The 23339-nt window shown below is 43.5% G+C and overlaps 1 protein-coding gene across 1 annotated transcript; it reads right to left on the reverse strand.

The window, feature by feature from the left end:
* Positions 1–6430: 6430 nt before the first annotated feature.
* Positions 6431–22772, reverse strand: GPR179 (G protein-coupled receptor 179). The gene is made up of 11 exons (XM_075278243.1): positions 21047–22772; positions 14343–14451; positions 13365–13449; positions 12971–13164; positions 12154–12222; positions 11958–12067; positions 11635–11873; positions 9922–10060; positions 9548–9653; positions 9325–9468; positions 6431–9114 (listed from the first exon to the last, which is right to left on the reverse strand). The coding sequence occupies exons 1-11, from the start codon at positions 22015–22017 to the stop codon at positions 6724–6726; spliced, it is 4557 nt and encodes a 1518-aa protein (XP_075134344.1). The 5' UTR covers positions 22018–22772; the 3' UTR covers positions 6431–6723.
* Between the last annotated feature and the right edge of the window lie 567 nt (positions 22773–23339).

The raw sequence follows: 23339 nt of genomic DNA on the forward strand, positions 1-23339 counted from the left end.
AAAAACCTACAAATTCTGACAAAATGCAAGCATTGATTGTGCAAGAATGGACTGCTATCAGTCAGGATTTGGTCCAGAAGTTGATTGAGAGCATGCCAGGGAGAATTACAGAGGTCCTGAAGAAGAAGGGGCAACACTGCAAATATTGACTTGCTGCATTAGCTCATTCTATAACTGTCAATATAAGCTTTTGTTACTCATAATATGATTGCAATTATATTTCTGTATGTGATAAAAACATCTGACAAACACACAAAAACCAGAGGGCAGCAGATCATGTGAAAATATAAGATTTGTGTCATTCTCAAAACTTTTGGCCATGACTGTATATAAGCACAGAGTCTGCACAAGTTGGTGGCGATCATGCCTACAGTGCTATTTTCTAGCTGACTGCCAGACAACATTTTTCAGTATGGTGAATGTGTTTTCAAAAAAATAGATGCCAGTATTCCAGCCACTTTTTGGCCTAAAAGGACTAATGGGGCATCTGACCAAAATCTAATGTGTATGGGCGACTTTAGGCTGGGGTAATTAACGATCAATACTTTAACTATTACGAAACTACAAGTTCCTGATACGCCCTGACACACGCGTGTCATGAAGTGCTGGATGTTGAAGTTTCACAACAGTCATGGCATGTTGGGAGTTGCAGCTTCACAAGAACTGAAGTGCTGAAGCTTGCTCACCTGTCTTAGGCTCCTGGCACAGATATACACATAGCTTTATACATAATGTAGGTATATCACATTGGTGTTTTTAGTGCAACGCCTTATCTCATTATGCATCTCTACATTTTCTGTTGTGCAGCCTATGAGTTTTATTCTTCTTGAGCTGTAACTAAAATCTAACACTCCCTCAGTTCTACTGCTCCCTGGTGGATGTGTCTGTCCCAATTAATGGTTAATGAATTGATTTGGTCATTAAGTTAGCCATGGCTGACATTACAAATGTCGAGGAAATGATCTATTAAATTGGACATGACCCATAGACATGGTTCATATTTGCTTAGTGTCAATGTATCGACCCTCAAGTCAAGTCAACATCCTATGTTGTACCCTTTTGGGGTTTTTTCCACATATCCATTGACTTTTGATGAAAGAGTCAGGATCTGTGAAAGCAGAGTATCATGAACAGCGTAGAGCTGTGAATTCTGGCCATGTGAATAGAGCCTAACTCTGTTTTAACTTATTTGTTTTATGGCTGTCCTATACAGTCTTCATAATGTGTAACGGTCTTGAATGCGACAGGAAGCCGGCATATATACTGATCATGCCAGACATAACAAGAAAGTAAATGTGCAGTTTTTCTATCAGTTTTGTCAGACGTATGTCTGGAAGTTATCAGCTGGAATTGTCACTCAGGATTGAGATGTCATGTTCTGAGAAACCGTAAAATGTTGACAGACCAGCGCTGTATAATATGAGCATGGCTGAATAAATATTCCAAGACCAAGCCAGCTGGAAGACTACAATGGAAATCTATGGGGGAAGATAAAAAAAAAAAAAAAAAAAAAACTGGGGACAGTAACAAATTAAAGAGGACCTTTCACCTTCTCTGCCAACTCTAGTTCTTTTCATCATTTAATAAGCACTGCTCCAATGATTTTGGCACAGTTGGAATTTTTTCTCTAGCCCCCGCCATTCCCGAGCAATTTGAACAGTTAGTTTTGGTGCCTCTTATACTATTTAGTCTCTGTACTGTCAGGTGGGTGGTGTCAGGCAGGAGCAGACAAGGGAGTGTGATTCTTAGTTCTGACACTGTCCTTCTAATTGGAGTTCTGAAATATGCCCCTTTGCCTGTTGCTACCTGACACCACCCACTAAACAATAGAGAGCCTACAAAGCATATCTGGCCCCAAAACTAACAGCATTGATTGCTCAAGAACGGTGGAGGCTAGAGAAAAAAATTCCAACTGTGCCAAAATCAGTGGAGTGGCACCTTTTAAGTGATGCAAAGAACTGGACAAGGTGAAGGTGTTGAAACTTTAACACTTTAAGTTATTGCTTTAAATCTGGTTGCTTTGGATACTAGTCTGTTTTTGTACTAAAGTAGCACTACTACAAATATTTTTATTCTATTATCCATTAGAAAGGTATGTGATGTAAATTGCAGTGAAAATAATCTTATTAATAGCTATATTAGTACGTTTTTCATTCCCTTCTGGTCCTAACCTGTGTCATCTGATCAGCGTTCAGACTTTCCATCTCGCACAGCATCTCACGAGAACAGAAAGTCAGTTTCTCTATTCACCAAAACTCACACTGAGGCTCTCAGAGGAATGACTAGAAAAAGTGACTTCCTTCCCACACATTAGACTTGGAGAGTCTGATTGCTGATCACATGACACAGCCAGTGGCGTAACTAGGAATGGCGGGGGCCCGTGGCGAACTTTTGACATGGCCCCCCCCTCCCACCGACACCAACGCTGAAGACCTCGACCGACCCCCTCCTATGCATTCCTGCGTGCTCTATTATGCCCCATAGTGGCCCCTGCACACAGTATTATCCCCCATAGTAGCCCCTGCACACAGTATTATCCCCCATAGTGGCTCCTGCACATACAGTATTATGTCCCACTGTGGACTCCCATAAACAATTATTATACTCTTGGGTCTTTTCAGACCCTAGAGTATAATAATCGGGGACCCGGGGGAATAAAAACATAAAAAACTACTGTTTCTTACCTGTCCCCTGGCTCCTACGCTGTCGGTCTCTGCTGCCGTCCTTCTTCAATGACGTCGGACGGAGGGCGGTTCGTGCACTGGTGGACGTCATATTGCTGTCACGCCTTCCTCTTCTTTCTTCTTCCAGCGAAATCCTTCTGGCCTCTCCTTCCACGTCTTGATCTTCTTTTCTTCCGGCGGGTTGTGTTCAAATCCCGCGCGTGCGTAGTAGCGCTCCCTCCAGAGTGCTACTGTGCATGTTCCGGCGCCATTTTTGTCGTAGTTCTAAGTTCCCCTGCACATGCGCAGTACGCTCGCAAACTTCTTCATTCCGGAAGAAAAGAAGAACAAGGCGTGGAAGAGCGAGGACAGGAAGATGTCGCTGGAAGAAGAAAGAAGAGGAAGGCGTGAAAGCAAGATGACATCCAACAGTGCACGAACCGCCCACCGTGCACAGATAAGTATGATTTTAATAATCGTTTTTAGGGTATTATTTAAAAACGGGGGGAGCTTTTAAAATAAGATTAGCAGTGCCTGAATAGTTAAAGGCTATTCAGGCATATGTGGGGCTCATATTGCATTATTTTGCTGATAGAGCCCCTTTAAAGGGAGTCTACCATTGATATTTTTATTTTTTGAATAATCACATCATTCTGTAGCATTTAGGAACAGGCATACCTATACCAAATCCATTTTTGTCCAAAAATCACTTTTTCTCATATGCTAATTAATCTTCTTGGAGCATAGGGGACGTTACCCCTGTACTCCGAGAACACCCCCGTTATCACCTAGGAGCGTTGTTCACCGTCCCTTTCTTCAAATCCAGACAGCTGCGTCTCCTTGTCACTGCTTTCATAAGCAGCCTTTTCCGTTGACGTGAATGAAATTTTGCACATGCGTTATACGCATGGCCACTTCGGCTTAGGGCCGGATGTACATTACATGCTTTGTGCACAGTACTCTTGGGAAAGGCTGCTGATGAAAGTAGTGACAAGGAGAAAGCGGTGTCCAGATTTGAAGAACAAAGTGGTAAACAACGCTCCTAGGTGATGCCACGGGTGTGCTCGGAGCACAGGGGTAATGCCGCCTGTTCCCCAAGAAGATTACTTAGCATATGAGAAAAAGCGATTTTTGGACAAAATGGACAAATGAATTTCATCAGCAAAGATATGCCTAGAATATCCTTTCTAATGTGAATGAAGTGATTATTTAATAATGTAAAATACCACTGATAGACTCCCTTTAAACACTGCAGTATCTGTAACAGTTATTTTAGCTAAAGGAAGGAGGCAGTTCAAGGAGACCATTAGACTGCATTCAGCCGGCCATACTTCCAGGATCTCCATGTTTTACAGTTTTCAGATGCAAATCCCATTTAGCTGTAGCTATAATAACCCAATCTAGTAGCTCCATAGGAATGGATGGTGCAGTCCGGATGGAATATGTGGCTACTATACAGGCATATTTAGGTCATCTGAATGCAGGACTTTTCTTACCTCCTGAATCCTCTTCTGACTTTGGCGTAAAGAAAATACCACAAACATAAAATGATCAGCGTATTTAACCAAATGTGGCTGGATCTGCCAATTATCTGCAGATAAGTATCTTATGCTTTAGACAGCTTTCTAACAACAAGCGCTGCTGACGCTGCTGGATCTTCAGGCTTCTGCTGAGATCTAAATTTACCACACTATAGATCCAAAAGGGAGATGGCTGGTTTTAGTATGCATCACAAGCATCCGTGTCCTCCCTGATTTTTTTTTTTTTTTTATACATTTGCTGAGCAGAGTCTACAGTAAATCCATGCAAATATGTTAAAGAGGACCTTTCATCAGATTGGGCACAGGCAGTTCTATATACTGCTGGAAAGCCGACAGTGCGCTGAATTCAGACTGTTGGCTTTCCCGATCTGTGCCCCGGGTAAAACGCTGTCAGTCCCGGTACCGTAGCTCTTTACAGTCAGAAGGGCATTTCTGACAGTCAGTCAGGAACGTCCTTCTCCACAGCAGCGCCTATCGCGCCGTACTGAGTGATTGGGGAGGAACGCCCCCTCCCTCTGCTCACAGTGCTCATCCATAGATGAGTATTATCAGGAGGGGAGGGGGTGTTCCTCCCTGCTCACACTCTACAGCGTGATAGGCGCTGCTGGGCAGAAGGACGTTACTAACTAACTGTCAGAAACGCCCTTCTGACTGTAAAGAGCTACGGTACCGGGACCGATAGCTCTTTACCCGGAGCACAGATCGGGAAAGCCAACAGTGCACAGAATTCAGCGCACTGTCGGCTTTCCAGCAGTATATGGAACTGCCTGTGGCCAATCTGATGAAAGGTCCTCTTTAAAGGAATTATCTGGACATGACACCGGGATTTAAAGAACACCAAAGAGAGAATTATTGCTTTTTCTTTATTAGCTATTGCTTAGGGTTTTCCTTTAAGACTAGCCATACACAAAAGATAATTGGTGTCAGCTTATCGCCTATGCACCCCTTCCATTTGGATTAATGTCCATGCCTGGCTTAGGATGTATATTTGTTGGATAAGTCCCTTTATCTGTCATCAGCACAAAATAATTCTGAATGTTGCAGTGCAATGTGCGCATTCTAGCTCCCCATATATCTGGTTCTTGGGGACAGATGGGATGACCCTATAACCCGTCCTTCACTGAAGTCTGAGCAGTATATCTCCGTTTACTTCACTAGCATTACTGAACGACGGCTCAGGCATTGGAAGCGGTGAAGAGACCAATGAGACCTCGTAGACTCTCTAGGTAAGTGCTTTCTCATTGCAGACATGGAAAGGTTACAGTAGGCCTATTTGGGGCACTAAACCATCAGGTCCTAAGTCCTGTAGATGGTTTAATATTGCAGTTTATCCTGGCAGGTTCTCTTCCAGCTGGCTATACATTTAGCTGTCAGCTGACCAGCTATTCCTCCCAACTCTCATACAGTACTATACACATGTACACCATGGCTACGCATCTTTGTATTCACAATGAACAGAAATTAGTAAGCCACCACTAGTAAGTCCCATCCTTTGTTGACCCAGCATCATGTGTCAGGGAAGAGTTGGCACACCCCAGGACACATATGATAGATTCACTTAAACCAGTGGCCTTGGCCAACCTTACTCACTTGTGTAAGGGGCACCTTAAGACCTCATGCACCATAATTTCTATGGGGCTTAAGACCCGTTCTATTCCGATGTGACAGGACAGAACCTGCTCTATAGTCATCTAAACTGAGCATTGGACAACTACTTGGGAGAGCTTTGGCCTGCACACTTGGTCGTGTGTGTGAGGCCTAAGGCTTGGTCCAAATCTGCATTCAGTATTCCACAGTAATCTGCTTGGGGACCCCCCGAACCGAAGACCGTACACATTGACAAATGGTGAACTTATGAAAGCACACAGACCCCATACACTATAATGGGGTCCGTGTGTTTTCCGCACGATTCATGCGTAGAGAAAAGTACTACATGAACTACTTTCCTCTCTGCATGACTCTATGAAGTCCGTGTGCGTTCAGTGCTCACCGCTTGTCAATGCATTTGGTATTCCATTTGGGGGGTCCTCATGCGGATTCCCCAAACTGAATACTGAACGCAGATGTGTACCGGGCCTTAGACTGCAGCCTAAAATGAGGCTCATGGTTAGTTGAAGACTTATAGTTGAAGAAAGTCTCCCCACTACATTGTGATATAGTAAATAAAAAACCCTATTTTTTTCCTTAAATAAAGTACTGTTTGTATAAATTAGGAGGCCAGGGAAGAAAAGAAAAACTTTTTATTTGTAGATTTGGGCACAGACAAAGGATCAAATTTACGTCATAACTTTGTCGGGCAGAACAATTTCAATCTTGCAGATATTTTAAAATGTATCTTAAAATCAAAAATTTTATAATAATATTTTCCATTGCTTCTATACTCACACGTATACTCTGCTTCATCACTCTCATCTTTATATTCTACCTCTCACACAATTGTTCCTATTGTAGCTCTCACATTCAGAACCTTCTAGGCTATCTCTATAGTAGAGTTGGTGCAGGGCACCTTCTCTTCAATTTTACTGGAAGTCCCATGGGCACACATCAGCTTTGCTGACCGAAACCTCAGTCTCATTTACTTCAGTGGGTTCTTCGCCCACCTCCCAGGGACAGATGTCTGCCTGTCTGTTTGACTTTCCTACTCCTGCAGCTTCGGCATTTTGTCTAGTTGTATCTAGTGTGTTGCTTACACTGCTTTCCTGCTCCTCAGTACACTTCTTACTTTTCTCCACCAGAGAGTAGTGACAGCGCCTATCATGTTTTACATTGGTTTCGGAGGAATACAGGTCACCAATACGGCTCTCACTCTTGCTCATGATTTTGGATAGTGGTCGAGGATCCTCACTTGACCAGCTGTTCAAAGAATCTTGTTTACTTTGTGACTTCATTAGCTGACTCTTAGATGGCCTACTGGTTTGGGATGAATCCCAGGTAGATGTTTCATCCATTGCCTTTGAAGGCGGTTCCCAGCTGTGACTCTGGGACTGACTCATGGTTGCAGGAGTTCCCTCAGAATCTAGGCTTTCCCAAGGACATATCTCACCTCTCCTGGCTTCCAAATCCAAACTGTCTGATGTTTTGGACTGAACTGGACACCCATCAAACATCTTGCTTTGTGACTGGCTGAGTACACCAGGAGAACCTCCAGATTCTTCACTTTCCCAAGGACACACTGCATCTCTTTGTTTGCCAAGGACTTCAAGCTTAAGTGCAAGTTTACTACCACTCAAAGCTCCCATTTCTAATATTTCATCATTTGCTTCCCATGGACATATTTCACTTCTTGCTTTTCCCGTATCCTGCCTTTCCCAGGGACAGATCCCCATTCTTATGTTTTTCTCTTCACCCTCCCAAACATTTTCAGTAGGACCCTTTTTTCCTTCTGCTGAAGGGCTGTGGAAAGAAAGGTTGCTACCTGACTGACTAAGTGGACCGCCTGGACCTTCACTGTCTGTACTTTCCCATGGGCAAATTTCACTTCTTTTACTTTCCACACTATTTGATTTTTGTGGAGCATCTCTCGGACCCTCCATGCTCTCCCAAGGGCAAACTGCCTCTCTCAGCTGGCTCATTCTTTCTAACCTGCTGGATGGAGGGGTATGTCTGGAGGATTTCTCCTCTTGTCTCATCTTGTCTATATTCCTGTTTGGCTGTGGGGAGGAACAAATTGGTCCCTTATCTTCCACCATGTTGAATGCTGGGGGGTTTTGTTGTGTGTCCGCTGTATAATTGGATTCTGTTTCCCAAGGACAAACCTCCTCAAGCAGCTGTTTATTTGCACCTACAGTTCCCTCCATAGCTTGCTTCATCCTTTCCTTGTTTTCTTTTAACACAGCTGTTCCTTTAAATGCTCTGACTGCAAGAACCAAACTTTTTAGGGTACTTTTGTATGGTGGTCTTGTGCTTTCTACTGGTTCTGGCCTCTTTACTCCTGTACCTGTTGTCTGCAACCCTGTGCCTTTGAATACTGTCCCTCCATCATTCTGAACTGTTCCAGGCCTAATGGTTAGTGGAGAAGAGCAGCCATTTTCACCTTGATTCCCACAGTGATGACTTTCCTCTGGACTCATGGGTTCTTCACCACTACCTAAACTGTGATGCTTCCCTCCCACCTCTCCTTTCTTTACACGTGGAACATGTGGCTTCCCTGATGAATGAGAGCTGTCTAAACTGCTGCATTTTCCTGGTGCATAGGTGACATGCTTCTGCGATCGATTTTCAGACTGTATTGGGAGCTCTTGAACTTCCCATGGACATACTTCTGCTTTGTCAAAACTGCCACCCAATAAAGGGTTTCGGCTTCCTTCCATTGTTCGCTCTGATGAGGTGTCTGTAAGTGGTCCCTTTCCTCTAGCACTTCCGATCATGCTATGGGATTTCTGTAGAGTCCCAGGCTGTACACCCAATGGCTTTTTATCACCTAGTAGATTGTGGGCACTAAGAGATTTACAAACTAAGGGGGCCTGACGAAGAGAGTCACCACGTGAACGTAGCGACACATTGCGAGCAAGGTTCCTCCTCATGAGGGAGTCTCTTAAGGAGGCATCCCGAGCAGAGCTTTCCAGTCGTGGGGAAGTAGCTCCCGTATCCTTGGATTCTTGCATGTGGTCATAAGTGCTATGTGACTTTCTTAAGGAAAGAACTCTCTGCCTCAAAGACTCCTCACGCAATTTAACACTACTACTGTCTTGTTGCCTCCGCCTTTGTCCACCAGTCGAGCCAGGTGAACCTTCACGTTCCTCACGGCTGCTTTGCTTTGAAACAGAATCTGGCATTTCAGTGATTCGTCGAATAATGGATCGACCAAGTCCCCTTCGAGAACTGCGTTTCTTCTGCAGGTGTGGATTGTTTAGAGTCATTTTCTTTGTTTTATGGACTTCCAGCTGAGCATAAAGTTTCTTCAACTCATCCTGCAGACAGATATATGAGATGTGACAAACTGTTAGGGCTTATATATTTTCGATCATGTAAATTTCAGATAAGTTTTATGATATTATCTGCATTATCCACATAAACCATATAAACTGTTCTCCATTACAGCCATATAATTTCTGTAAAAGTTATGGATCCAAATTTGTATTGTAAGTCTTAACATCCATAGATCTTTCTCCAGGACTCACTCTGATGTCATCAGGGTCCAGGCTGTGCTCACTCCAGGCTGATGTGATGCTGCTATTTAGGTTGGATCTTGATCGTCTTAGGTCCAGCTCATCTTCATACACCTCTGCAATTTCTTCTCTCGGAGGACCTCCTGCATGCAAGAACTAACACAGCCGCTTACATTGGGATCTGGCGAGAGAACATCTTCTATATAAATGGATGAACACAGATAATATTAATTACCTTGGGCACAAACATCAAGGTGAGTGTCATTGTGACTGTTCCATGTGTGTGAATGAAGAAGAGAAGAAGTGTCCAATCCGGATGAAGTGATGGGACCATAACAAACCTAGAGTGAAGAAGACAGTGTAACAGACTGTCACAGGGCTGTGAATTTTGCATTGCATATCATGCTACAAGACATATTTGGAGTTAGATGGTTCTAATGAATGAGCGCACAACGTAGAGTTAATCTTCTACCAACAAAACATGCTTCCTGGGTACACACCAAAAACTAACGTAAGGGTAGAACAAGGATCATCTTCCAAAAACTGATGTGCAAACCATGGAGTGAAGATGGAAAACATTTACTTGTACCGCGATGGTTCTTGCCTCACCTGAGAATATGGAATGCAGTTGATATAAGCATCTCATTATGTATCGCTAGTCCCATGTAACGTGGTTCATGGAAAGCAGAGGGCACCGTACGAGCCCCATAACACAGGTAACTGCCCCAACAAAGGAAAAGCAACTCGGCTGTGGGGAGAGAACAGCATCACATCCAGTCAGATATCAGGGTATGAGAACATCACATTACACTTCTTCTGCATATATCCACTATGTGACCAAAAGCATGTGGAGACCCCTCCTAATTATTAATGTTCCTCTGATTGTAAAAGAGCTTTTCATAAATGAATAGAAACTTTGTAATATACTAGAAAGAGTACCCTTCACTGCCCAAGTATAAAGTGTTGGCCTGTCTGAGTGTTCATTAGATTTGTTCCAAGGCTGCCCAAGAAGCCAATCCATGACCTAAGCCAAGTCCAATACACTTTCAAAACATGAAATCAAACTCTTATTGTCCTGAGTGTTTTTAAGACTCCACTGCATTTAGTTTTAGTTTTCAAGACTTCTTAATGAGTCCCAAGAATCCCACTGAAGTCAGTGGCAATACCCGTGCTCTCTTCCAGAGTCATGTCTAAAGCCATGTGTCCAAAAACCAAAAGATGCAATAGGACATGATGTATCTCTCCTATCTATCTTAGCTAGTTGAGTAGGTGAAGGATATGAGTGTCTTTTCCACTTGCCTCCTTCTTCCCCTGCTCTCGAATTTTATTTTAGAATTAACTTAGCCTGTTAAATGGAGAAAGAACCATTTTGCTTTAATAAGATTTATTACAAAGTTTCCTATATTGCTTGTACTTTTATTACTATTTTTCTTTAAAGCGGTCATTATAATTGGAGGTACTCATTGAATTCACCCATTGCAAATAAGTGTATTAATGAATTCATATAACCATGGACTCTTGATAGAAAATAATAGTTGTAGTATGTGTGCTACTGAAGATCCCAGTCAAAGTGGCACTGCCTTAGGATGCCATCTTTGTCACGTCACTTTGTAATGTTTCTGATCTAGGGGCAACACGGTGGATCAGTGGTTAGCACTGCAGCCTTGCAGCGCTGGAGTCCTGCGTTCGAATCCTGCCAAGGATAACATCTGCAAGGAGTTTGTTTGTTCTCCCCATGTTTGCATGAACTTCCTCCCAAAGACATGCTAATAGGGAAAAATGTAGATTGTGAGCCCTATATGGAGCTCACAATCTACATAAAAAAAAAGAAGATTTCTGATCTGTAAGATCTGCTCTGGCAATTGTTATGGGGAATTCACACGGTGTAATCTGGCACGTATACGGCGTGTCAGAGTTTGCGCGCTCAAAAAGATCCCATTGATTTCAATGGGAGTTACGAGCGTATACGCCGCATAATTTTGTGGCCGCAAAATTACGCGGCGTATACGCTCGTAACCCCCATTGAAATCAATGGGATCTTTTTGAGCGCACAAACTGCTGACACGTGTATACGTGCCATATTGCGCTCCACTTTACTACGTGTGAATTCCCCCTTAAGGTGCGATTTTGAGGTGGTGAATTCATCCTCAAAATCATCATCAAATTTCCTCCTGAATCTGCCTCATATTGTTTTCAAATGCTTGTTCACTTTCCGCTGTGTGAACTTGCCCTATATGCTATTGGTGTGACGTAGAAGCATCTAGCACCCATAAAGCATGAGAACACTAACATATAAAACCTGGCACAGTTTAGCGGACTTACCCAGAGACATCATGTAGTCCCAGCGATCATAATCACACGTGTAAAAGATCAGCCCTTCTTGTGTTTGTGTACGGATGACTACAGGAACACCTCTTTGTAAATTCTCCAGTGTCCCTACAGTCCAACCCACAAGGAACCAGATACAAACCGCCACGATGATACACAACATACGTAGTAATCGCACACTGGTCATGTAGGGCACACGCTGGGCAGTCCTCGATAGGAAAACTTTCATTACCCTGTTATAAGGTGTTACACAATAGAATGCATTAGTCCATGGACTTGTACATGCCCAACTGCAGCAATTTCAGCTACAATCTTACCTGTACAATTTTAGTACTATGGTCCCATATACAATACAGAAACCAAGTAGACGCACCCAGCGCAGAGCCATGCAACGGAACACACCTGGTTTGAAATAGACGATAAATACCTGCAATCCAAAAGGGTTTTTAAGAAAACCAAAAACTCTCCATGGGTTTATTTATTGTGACATAGCAAATGTGTTTTTTAACTCACTGGAAAGTAGAGCAGCAGTGACCCGAAAAGGATTGTCTCCAGGAGGAGAAGACCTGAGGCACGAATCCTCTGTATGGGAAGAGACAAGGTGCAGGTGTTATTACCAAAGAAGAAGATGTCTTAGGACATGGATGAGCAACCTTCTGGCAATCCAGCTGTTCCTTCACAACATTCTACATATGATGGTCCTTACACCATCGTGAAGACATCTTCAGTATTAATTATAATCAATGATTGGCCGTCAGTTAGGCTAAGGATATGCTACAATAATAGAGACATCTTGGATTTCCGCCATGTTTAACACTTTTATATAATACAGCAATGCAAATTCACTTCAACATGGTTTGGACTGTACATGCTAAGGAACATCTAGAAATGTTACAGGGTGTTCCCAGAGACTAAGATAGGATAGATCCTCAATATTAGATTAGTAGGGGTTTAACACCTTTATTTTGGAACACAATGTCACAATTTAGGCCATACCCATTACCAGTAGGCCATACTCTTTATCGTACAAGTCTAAAATGCTTTAGGCGATGGCACACAGCATGCTAGACAGTTTTTTGGCAAAAATGATGCATCTTTCTTGATAAATCTTCCACTATGTCTGCCTACACCCTGACTGTAAGGTGCTTGGTAACACACAGTTGTCAGATTATAATTCCTTGTGGAATAACAGAGGAATAATACAATATATCTAAGAAAAGATGCTCCAGGATTGTTATTCTATGGGGATTGGTCCTCTTTCTACTGTTACGGAAAAACGTTTTTACATAGCTTCATAATATCACAACTTTATGCTGATGCTCATACTCACTTTGCTCTCTCGGAAGTTATAGGACACTAACATACTTAAGAAGACTCCCAACATCCCAGCTCCTTGTAATGACAACACAGTGACACGCAGAGCCCAGTCTTCTTTAACCATGCATGGCGAGTTATCTACGCAAGTGGCGCAACCTTTACTACAAGGTAGACAGGAGGTGGCCCCAAGGTAAGAATTGTCTGGACCTGCAAAGCATATATATATGAGAGAGAAAGGGTGATATAGACACACCGTGTATTCTTGTTGGTGAACACAAATATATCCATTTATTGTTACACACACACAAAATACAAATACCATATGAGTAGATAGCTATAAGTCTAAATGTAAGAATACACATCTATGTACGTATACACATAGATATAAGCACACAGTGCTACATTACCCTCCGGCTGTCTCCTGTAATAGCCAGGCCGGCAAACGCATCGGTACCTGCCCAAGATGGAGCCATCTCTTTCATCCGACACGCACTAAGGGGGGATACGCAGCTCAGAACATGCCAACTATAGAAGACTACCAATACTGGACATTTTATGTATTTATCCCATACTAGGGACTTCTAATCTATACATTAATAGCCAAGGAAAACTCCCACGTTTGCTGTAGTGTCTACATCTCAGAAAAACATCTATTCATTAGAGGGATTATCTAGGAAAAACATGATATCTTTAACAGAAACAGTGCCACACTTGATCACAGGTTGTGTGTGGTATTGCAATAAAACTGGAATACCAGACATATTTCAAAGACAGGCATGGTACTTTGAACAAAGCAGCCATGTTGTTTTTTTAATCTTGCACAGCCCTATAATAAAATCTATTTGCACAGTAGTACATTGTCTTACCAAAACAAAGCAAACTGACATACTAGAATATCTCAAAGGAAGGCTTAGTGAATAGAGATGAGCGAGTACTGTTCAGATCAGTCGATCCGAACAGCACGCTCGCATAGTAATGAATGGACGTAGCCGGCACGCGGGGGGTTAAGCGGCCGGCCGCCGTCAAAGCAGAAGTACCAGGTGCATCCATTCATTTCTATGGAGCGTGCTGTTCGGATCAGCTGATCCGAACAGTACTCGCTCATCTCTATTAGTGAACTTGTGTTTCTCTAGATATCTAAATTTAAGGAACACATTTTTGGAAGATCATAAAACCATGGCTACTTTCTTCAAAGAAGCTGCAATACTACATACCGCCTGCAAACAAGTGTGGTGCTGTTTATGAAAAAAGAACCACTTTATTAAATTATGTACAGTCCTTTAATTCTGTCTACATTGTCCTCTAATATCAGATAATAAGTCATTCTCTCTGGTAGTGCTATGCCCAAGTCATGTACATCTCCAGCCCACTGTAGGCGCTATTACCTGTGTACTGTTCTCATCACAGATGTGTGTGTTGGCGAACCAGGCAGATCCTTGGGAACACTGGTCTATCCCCAGACTCAATAGTCGCACATCCACATGCAATGTTCCCCTGTCAAAGGAGGAACAGGAAAAATGTTATGTACACTAGTCATTTTACATGTGCACAAACCAGCAGATTATATACAGACATATGGGGGGGATTTACCGTGTGCCAGTCTTAATCTACTGTTCCACTGAATTATGAAGAATCCTGGCCTCTTGCACCATTATTTAAATCTATGCTAGTGAAAAACTGCCGTAGATTTGATGTATCAGGCCAAGGCCCCATGTTGCGGAAACACAGCTTTTTTTGTTGCAGATTTTGCTGCGTTTTTTTGAGCCAGAGTGGATTGAGCAGAAGGTAGAAGTATAAGATCTTCCTTTTGTTACCACTCTGGGCTTCGGATAAAAAAATGCAGCAAAATATGCAACAAAAAAAGCTGCAATGTGGTGCAACACAGTGTTTCACTGTAGCCTTGCAGTGCTGGAGTCCTGGGTTCAAATCCTACCAAGAACACCATCTGCAAGGAGTTTGTATGTTCTCCCTGTGTTTGCGTGGATTTCCTCCCATACTCCAAAGACATACTAATAGGGAAAAATGTACATTGTGAGCCCTATATGAGGCTACATAAAAAGCAGCAATGTGGGGCCTTAGCCTAACTCACACCAGCTTTCTGTCATGAGTTATGGTAAATCTGTCGAGCCCAGGCATCTCCAACCCAGCCTGCCTGGACTCTGCCCGCAACATCCGGAGGGCATCTTTAGTGCCAGAAAGGGCCGTGTGCCAAAGATTAATTTATGCTCCTCTACACCAGAAAATGAGAAGAGATGGGTTAGTAAATTCCCCCATTCACTGCAAAAATGTAATAATGTTCTAAATACATGACATCAGACATTTTGCAGTGATCCTGAGTTCCAGCCTCTATGACATCCCAGATCTGTATTCAGCAGATTGTTATCTGACACATCTTAATGTAGCTGAGTTGGGTTTTTTATCGCTAGGCTCGCACACTAGTGTTTGGGTTTCTGCATCGGGACCCGAAAGACGGAAACCCTATCAGCTTAAAAAGCAGTTACATGCAGAAAAACAGACTATCCGCCAATTTGCAGGACTTGCAGGACTGTTCCCTCTGCTGATTTTAAGCTGAATTGGGGATGGAGACGCAAACACTAGAGTGAACGTAGCGTAAGGCAGTAGGACTGGTAAGCTGGCCATATTCATTATTATCCCTTAAAGGAAGTATCACCATAACCCAGCATATGAACCCCGTTCTGCAGATAGATGGGTTAGGGTTCCCAAAATCAAACAATGTTTTCCTCTTGTGAATTCCTGACTCCATTGCTGAGATATCGCTGTTTTTGTCAATATGCAGATGAGCTCTTTGGAGCAACCAGGGTGTTGTCCCTTACCTTTATGGAGCAATGGCAATGCCTTTATTGCGCCAAAAAGCTCACTTACGTATTTCATAACGAAAACAGCAATATCTCAGGAACAGTTTGGGCGACCTTAACCTTTTTATTTCTGGGAGTGGGTTGATATCCTGGACTCTTTAAAGTGTTTGGACCAAGTTTACAATGTACTACTAGGATATGTGAAAAGTGTTTTACTAGTGGGGGGTCTGACACTTATCAAGCCCCACTATATGAATACAATGGCGGATTGAACATGCGTTCTGCAACTCTGTAAAGACGAATGGAGCAGCAGCACCCATTCTCAATCCTGGAGACAAGGAATCCCTGTTCTCATGTTTGGTGAGGGTCCCAGTGGTTGGATGCCTAATGATCAGGCACTTATCACTTATCCTATAGATAAGTAATAAGTTGTAAACTTGGTACAACCACTCTAATGGGCCATGATCTTTCATGCAAGAGACAGGTTCAAGATACGATGTTCCATCTCCCTGCAGAATCTCTACAGTCTATTCATGTATATTTATGTACCAGAAGAAGTCAAACCTGATATGGATGGCCAGGTTTTCCATTTATATACCAGACTCAACCTAATACGCGGTAGTATCTAATGTAAAGACTGCGACTCCCAGAATGCAAATCACCAGAGCCAAATCTGTAATGTACATCTGTGTACAAAGAATGCTGCGCATTAAGAGTTGTGAAGCCTGCAGAATGGCAGGATTATAATAAAGACTGTGACTCCAAAAAGCACAGTTTCTATTAACCACTAGCAGTAGCAAAAGGTGAAGTTAGCATTAAAGGGGTTCTACAGGACTCAGTCCTGGTTCACATCTGCATTTGGTAATCTGTTCGAGGAGTACACGTGGGGACCCCGCCCTCCACCCAAACGGGATACTGAATGCATTGGCAAGCGGTGAATTTATGAAAGCATACTGACCCCATAGACCGGCGGGGGTCGAACAACCAAAACACAGGGGTCGCCTAAAGCCATCGGAAAATACATATTTCCGATGGCTTTAGCCCAGGGACATTTATCCGACCCGCCACATGTGGCCCGCGCGCCATAGCCTGCATCGCTCACTAACAGGGAATCCGATTCCCCAATAGTGAGTGAATCATTGCACATGCAATTGAAAGCTGTCAGTGTAGGCCACGGCCTACACTGACTGCAGAGAGTGACCTCTGTCCTGACGCAAGCACGATGACGCCACCACGCTTGCAGTCTGAAGGAGAAGGACGCTCTTCATGGGTAAGTAGAATAGAGTGAGTGTGTGATTGTATGTGTTTGTGTGTGTTTGTTGTACTGAGGAGCATATAATACAGTGAGGTGGGGGGGCGTAATGAGGAACATATAATACAGTGGGGGGGCATACTTAGGAGCATATAATACAGTGGGGTGGGGGGCGTAATGAGGAACATATAATACAGTGGGGGGGGGCATACTTAGGAGCATATAATACAGTGGGGTGTGTACTGAGGAGCATTTAATACAGTGGGGTGGGGGGCATAATGAGGAGCATATAATACAGTGGGGTGGGGGCATAATGAGGAGCATATAATACAGTGGGGGGGCGTAATGAGGAGCATATAATACAGTGGGGGGGCGTAATGAGGAGCATATAATACAGTGGGGTGGAGGGGCGTACTGAGGAGCATATAATACAGTGGGGGGGCGTACTGAGGAGCATATAATACAGTGGGGGGGGTGTACTGAGGAGCATATAATACAGTGGGGTGGGGGGCGTAATGAGGAGCATACAATACAGTGGGGGGCGTAATGAGGAGCATATAATACAGTGGGGGGTGTACTGAGGAGCATATAATACAGTGGGGTGGGGGGCGTAATGAGGAGCATATAATACAGTGGGGGGGCGCAATGAGGAGCATATAATACAGTGGGGGGGGGGCGTAATGAGGAGCATATAATACAGTGGGGAGCGTAATGAGGAACATATAATACAGTGGGGTGGGGGGCGTACTGAGGAGCATATAATACAGTGGGGGAGCGTAATGAGGAGCATATCATACAATGGGGTGGGGGGACGTACTGTGGAGCATATAATACTGTGGGGGGGGTGCTACTGTGGAGTATATAATCTTAAATTTATTTTTAAACTATATTTCGGCCTTCTACTGGTTTGAGGGACAGTGAACTGGTCCCCTGTTTGAAAAGTTTGATGACCCCTGCTTTAGCCGCTGAGAAGCTGCACTACCGTTTGCAGCAGCACTATTCAGCTGGAATGCAAGCCTTTATTTTTTGGCTTGGGGTCACCGCAACATGAGGAACTGTATTACGGGGTCACGGCATTAGAAAGGTTGAGAACCACTGCCATAGACTATAAAATGGGGTCAATGTGATATCCGCGCGGTGTCCGCACAGAACATGCGGACAAAAAAGTACTTCATGATCTACTTTTCTATCCATATGATTCGTGCGGAAACTGTGCGGAAAGCACACGGACCCCATTATAGTCTATGGGGTCCATATTCTTTCACAGCTCACCGCTTGCCTATGCGTTTGGTATTCCATTCGGGGGATTCCCATGTGGACTCCCTGAACAGAATACTGAACGCAGATGTGAACCGGGCCTAAGGCTGAGGCCCCACGTTGCTGAAACGCAGCTTTTTTTGTTGCAGATTTTGTTGCGGTTTTTTAAGCCAAAGCCAAGAATGGCTACAAAAGGAATGGGAAATATATAGGAAGTTCTTATACTTCTCCCTTCTGCTCAATCTACTTCTGACTTTGGCTCAAAAAACCGCAACAAAATCTACAACAAAAGAAGCTGTGTTTCCGCAATGTGGGGCTTTAGCCTAAAAGAGGTATTCTCATCTCTGAGACCTGCCCCTTGTGAAGAAGAGGGGTCCCTGCAGGTGTAGCATTCAGGGGAGGATGACTGTGCAGCTCTCTCCATTCACTTCTATGGGAGTTACATAAACGGTGGCGCATACCTACTCCCATAGAAGTGAATGTAGAGAACTGCGCATATGCACGGTCACTTCTCCATCATTCTCCTCCTGGAGGTGGTGGCCACCTATGTATCGCTTTCAACCCTGATGATATATCCGCTGATCAGTCTCAAACTTTCAGCCATCAAAGTCATAGAGAATGCTTTTAATACTTGAACCCTATGATATGCCGACCCATTTATAGACTGTGGGTTCACTAATTTACTATTACTACTACTAAGATAATATTTTTCCCTGTATATATAATTTTTTCCAACATCACCATGCATTGAGATCCTGAAGGATGAATAACAAACATAGAGTATGTAATATTGAAAGGTCAGGTTGGTGCATTCACATCATGGTTTTTGCATCCATTTAGCAGATAAATTTACCAGTTTTATCTTTTTTTTTGTAGTTGCAAAACAAGTAGTATACCATATTTTATGTCCTTCAAAAATACGGACCTAAATTGATTATTTTTCATTGATCCCTATGTAAACATCTTTTTGCGTCTGTTAAGTGGATTTCTTACACGGATGTAATAAACATGATGTAAATACCACCATAGGGTTGATACATATTGCAACAAGACAACTTCCGTGGGCCAAAGGCATGATTGACTAGTGAGGAATTGCTGGATCATTATGTATCTGCAAAGGGAGAAAATAATATTGTGTGACATAAATACAATAATAGGTGAAAAGCAAAGGTAAAGACTGAAGCTGATCATATATACAGTATTTGGCTAGTGTTGGCCAATGATTTAGTGTGTATGGGAACTGTTGGGGAAAGACTGGTATATCTAGGAGATAAACCCCTAGAGGGGATTGACAGCGGCTTATCTCTCTCTCCCCATCTTTCCCTACTCCCTTATAAGCAGGCCTGCTTAGTAGAGCTACGCATGCATGTTTACCAGGCAGTCAGGGGATAGCGATTGGCCATACAAGTGTTCAGAATGTGATCTTATGTGTACAACTTGACTACACAATATACTGTGAATGCAAATACACTCAAACCTCTATATACTTGATGAAACTTTTCAATTATATAATGAGTAATTTTTATTTGCCAAATTTGGAGTACCCCTTTAAACTAACTGTAAGGCACAGAATCACCGTTGTAGCCCGGTTCTAGCAATAAGACAAATATTGGCAATGTCACATTACATACTAAGGGGTGAATTAGGCATTTAGACAGTAAACTTAGGGAGCAAAATTATATTAAATGCAAATGTCTCGCAACACAATTGGTAAAATGTTAGAACTTTATGAATACAAAGTTAAAAAACAAAATATCCCAAAATAAAATTATACTTAAAGGGATTTTCCCATAAATAGAACCATCTTTAAAGATTTGTAGACAATTAAAATATAACATTTTTTGTAAATATAAATAAGATTTAAAGATCGGCCATCTTAATTGTGACAGTCCAGTATACATGACCACGGATACAGGAACTGTCCGTACACTGAAGTCTTGTCATGATTTCCTTATTGTGGACAGGTTATCAGACAAGGTCAGTCCATGTATGAGAAGATAAAGCGGCCACAATAAAGGACACCGTGGCTGGGTTTATGACAAGTGCCAGACCGTGGAAAGTTCCTACATTCATGGTCTTATCCAATAAGACTGTCATGGACTGTCACCACTAAGATGGTTTGAGAAATTTTTTAAAATTCTGCAAAATTTTTAAATTAGTTGCAAAATTTTTTAACTTTAGTCTACAAATTTATATATCGTTATGTTCATAGGAAACGCCCTCGAATTGGGTGGTAGAATGTTGGTTTGAAGGCCATTTTACGGACACCGAAACGGTGTCTGCTAATGAATAAAGGGACGCTGGGGGGGAAAGGCAGGGGTATGCACAGGCAGTTAGGACCTGGCATTCTAGGGCCATCTGCTCGCTGAAGCTGGCGGATGGGAGATTTGCAGCTTAACAGCTGCTCAGTTTGAGGGCGGATGTGAGTGATACAGAAATCAGCGTGTGTGAGAGTCTAATCTGGGGGGGGGGAGGGAAAATAGAAGGACAGGTGAGAGGCAGAATGGGCGAATGGCAAGCAAAGTAGAAAATTTCACTATTATGTGAGCTGTGCATAATAACCAGCATATTATAGTATGACCCAGTTAGTATCATTCCCCTAAGAGTAATAATCATATTGTATCATCAACAGAGACATTACCAATACATTTTCAGTCAGACTCTCATCCCCCTCCCATCCCTTTTCTCTCCCTCCTCCATGTTCCAAGCTCCTCAAAGATCCCATCTGTCCTCTTCCCACACAATAATATGGAGGTTCACTTACTTAAACTCTGGACTCAGATCAGGTTTCAGCCCATAAAATGCAGTGAACAGTGAGACCGTCCATCCTTGTAGAAATCGACCACCTTCACACTCCAGAAAGGGTTTAGACCATTGAACGTGGCTTGGGTCCACAATGTAGCTGTCACCCCGGCTCCACTTTGGAGTTTCTAGGCTCTGGAGGTCATTTAGTAGAATTGCTTTGGTAAGAGATGGGTTGGCTTGAAAGGTGCTCCAGTTACCAAGGTCCATCCTGTGTCTCACACGATGAAGGGATAAGGAGAGGTCCTGAAGCAGAATTTCATGACCCACCTTGGTAGCCTGAAGTAGCAGCAGGGGTTTGGAGGACATAGGGTGTGCAGTGAAAGAGAGCATGGCCCTGTGTATATGTGGATCCCCTCCAGCCAGGCTTCGAACCAAGGCGTGATACCATTCCATATCCTCCCTTAGGCTGGATTCTCGCATGTCACTAGCCTGAAATATCATGTTAAGGAAGTTGGTAGCATGCAGTAAGTAATCCAGTGGCCTTCTGACATGATGGAGAAGTGTCTCAGGTGGAGACCCCTGGAGGTCTGTTAGCTCAAATCTCCTTGAGCAGTTGGCTTCTGATAGAGAAAGAAGGTCACCTGAGTGTAAGAACTGAACAGCTGCCTTTTTGCCCTCTTCATCAGGCTGGTCTGGATCGGGCGTGAAGGGTTCAAATGGAGTTGTTTGGGTTGGTAATGTAGGAGAAGGCGAAAATGGAAGGGAATATGAAACCGGAGGAGTGGGAGAAGAGTCTGGAAAAAAGGGAACAGACACAGGAACTGAGGGAGTTGGCAGAGGAGATGAAGATGCTGGTGTTGGAAGGGGGGTTGGAGTCGGTGTCCACTCATCGATGGCATAGTTCCAAGGAGGGCTCTGAAAATCCTCGCTGGCATGGAGAAAATGCTGGGCATGATGGCACCATAACAGTGCCCACCATAGCACCGCCATCTCTCCGTGAGGAAGAAATCATGCCAGGGATCCCTTCCCTGGCAATCCTTGGAGGAGTCTTGGCCAGTTCTCTTCTGAACACAGACACTCCATGGCACAGAAGGACCAAATGCCCGTCAGGGCATGAATCGCCAGTTATCTGATGCCATCTACGGAGGAATCCCTAAGCAACAGATATCTGCTACGATCTCACGTGCACTGTGGACGTATCTAGTCTTCTCTATTGCACTAAGATTCCCATGCTTCCTTCCCACTCCCTCCTGTCTCACCCCTCCCTCTATATCTCTACATCTCCATCCTGTTACATCCCCTAACCACTTTTCTCAGTCTCTCACTTATCTGTCTTCCCTGTTATATTTTCTATTCCCTGCGATTCTCTCTCTCCTTCTCTCTATTCCTCTGTCTCTCTCTCTCTCCAGTAACCCCCTCCCTCTCTATCTTGCTCCGGTTATATGTACGTCACTTCGTTCCCCAATCTGTGCCTGGCACTGCCCCCTGCCCTGTGCCCGCTTCCCATGACAGGGCTGCCTAATCCCTGTGCTTGCTAATAGATCGAGGTGTGAGAGCAAGGAATGCTGGGGGACGATCAAAAGGCTCAAATGCGAGGGAGGAGAGTCTGGGAGATGCAGATGTTAGGGGAAAACTGGTAGATTATCATGGGTACTGTGCCTCATGGAGGCAAGATGCAGAATATCATGTGTTTCTGTAGAAAGATGATCTGCATTGTCCATTTGTACATGGCATTGTATTTAGGAGGACAATGCAATATTAAGAGACTTTCTGATAAGGACTGATGTTTAGAGGTACGGCCATGGAGAATTATTATGGTATTCGCCATTTCTGCAGTCTGTGGGGAATATGGGAAACAAGTTGGCATATGGAGCAACAGTGCACTGCCCTATTTTGCAGGCAATGCCAGCTGGAGAGTACGAGAGGTAAGGAGGGACCAAGTTAAAGGTCAAATGGAGACATGGCGTAAAAGATGGCATGACTATACGATGCTGATGGATTGTGTAGGATGCAGACAGTTTTGTGGTGATAGTCTTATGGGAAAAGGGGGGTTTGTTCTGTCTTTTCCCTAGGCTAGGAGTCGCTAGATGTGTCGTCACACCCTGGCTAAAACTCCATGGCAACTGAGGCTGAGTTCTGCCCCCTCCATCAGCAGCATCAGACAGTCTGCTGCGAAAAAGGAGCGAGTACAGGAACATGGGGCTTCCCTTTGATAGACCAGACACTGAGTAAGGCATGTAATAGAGAGTGACGAACAAAAGAGATGCAGATAACATGAAGAATGACTTATCCGACACATACAAAGTGATATT

The sequence above is a fragment of the Leptodactylus fuscus genome, chromosome 6 (genome assembly GCF_031893055.1).
Source record: "Leptodactylus fuscus isolate aLepFus1 chromosome 6, aLepFus1.hap2, whole genome shotgun sequence".
Taxonomy (NCBI): domain Eukaryota; kingdom Metazoa; phylum Chordata; class Amphibia; order Anura; family Leptodactylidae; genus Leptodactylus; species Leptodactylus fuscus.

Bases quoted from the DNA above. Each gene is read 5' to 3' on its own strand.
- GPR179 (XM_075278243.1), bottom strand. From the start codon at position 22,017: ATGGCGGTGCTATGGTGGGCACTGTTATGGTGCCATCATGCCCAGCAT. The intron at 13,165-13,364 runs GTAATGTAGCAC...TATGCTTTGCAG, and splicing joins TTACAGGAGACAGCCGGAGG to GTCCAGACAATTCTTACCTT. The intron at 9,654-9,921 runs GTGAGGCAAGAA...TCTTCACTCTAG, and splicing joins ACTGCATTCCATATTCTCAG to GTTTGTTATGGTCCCATCAC.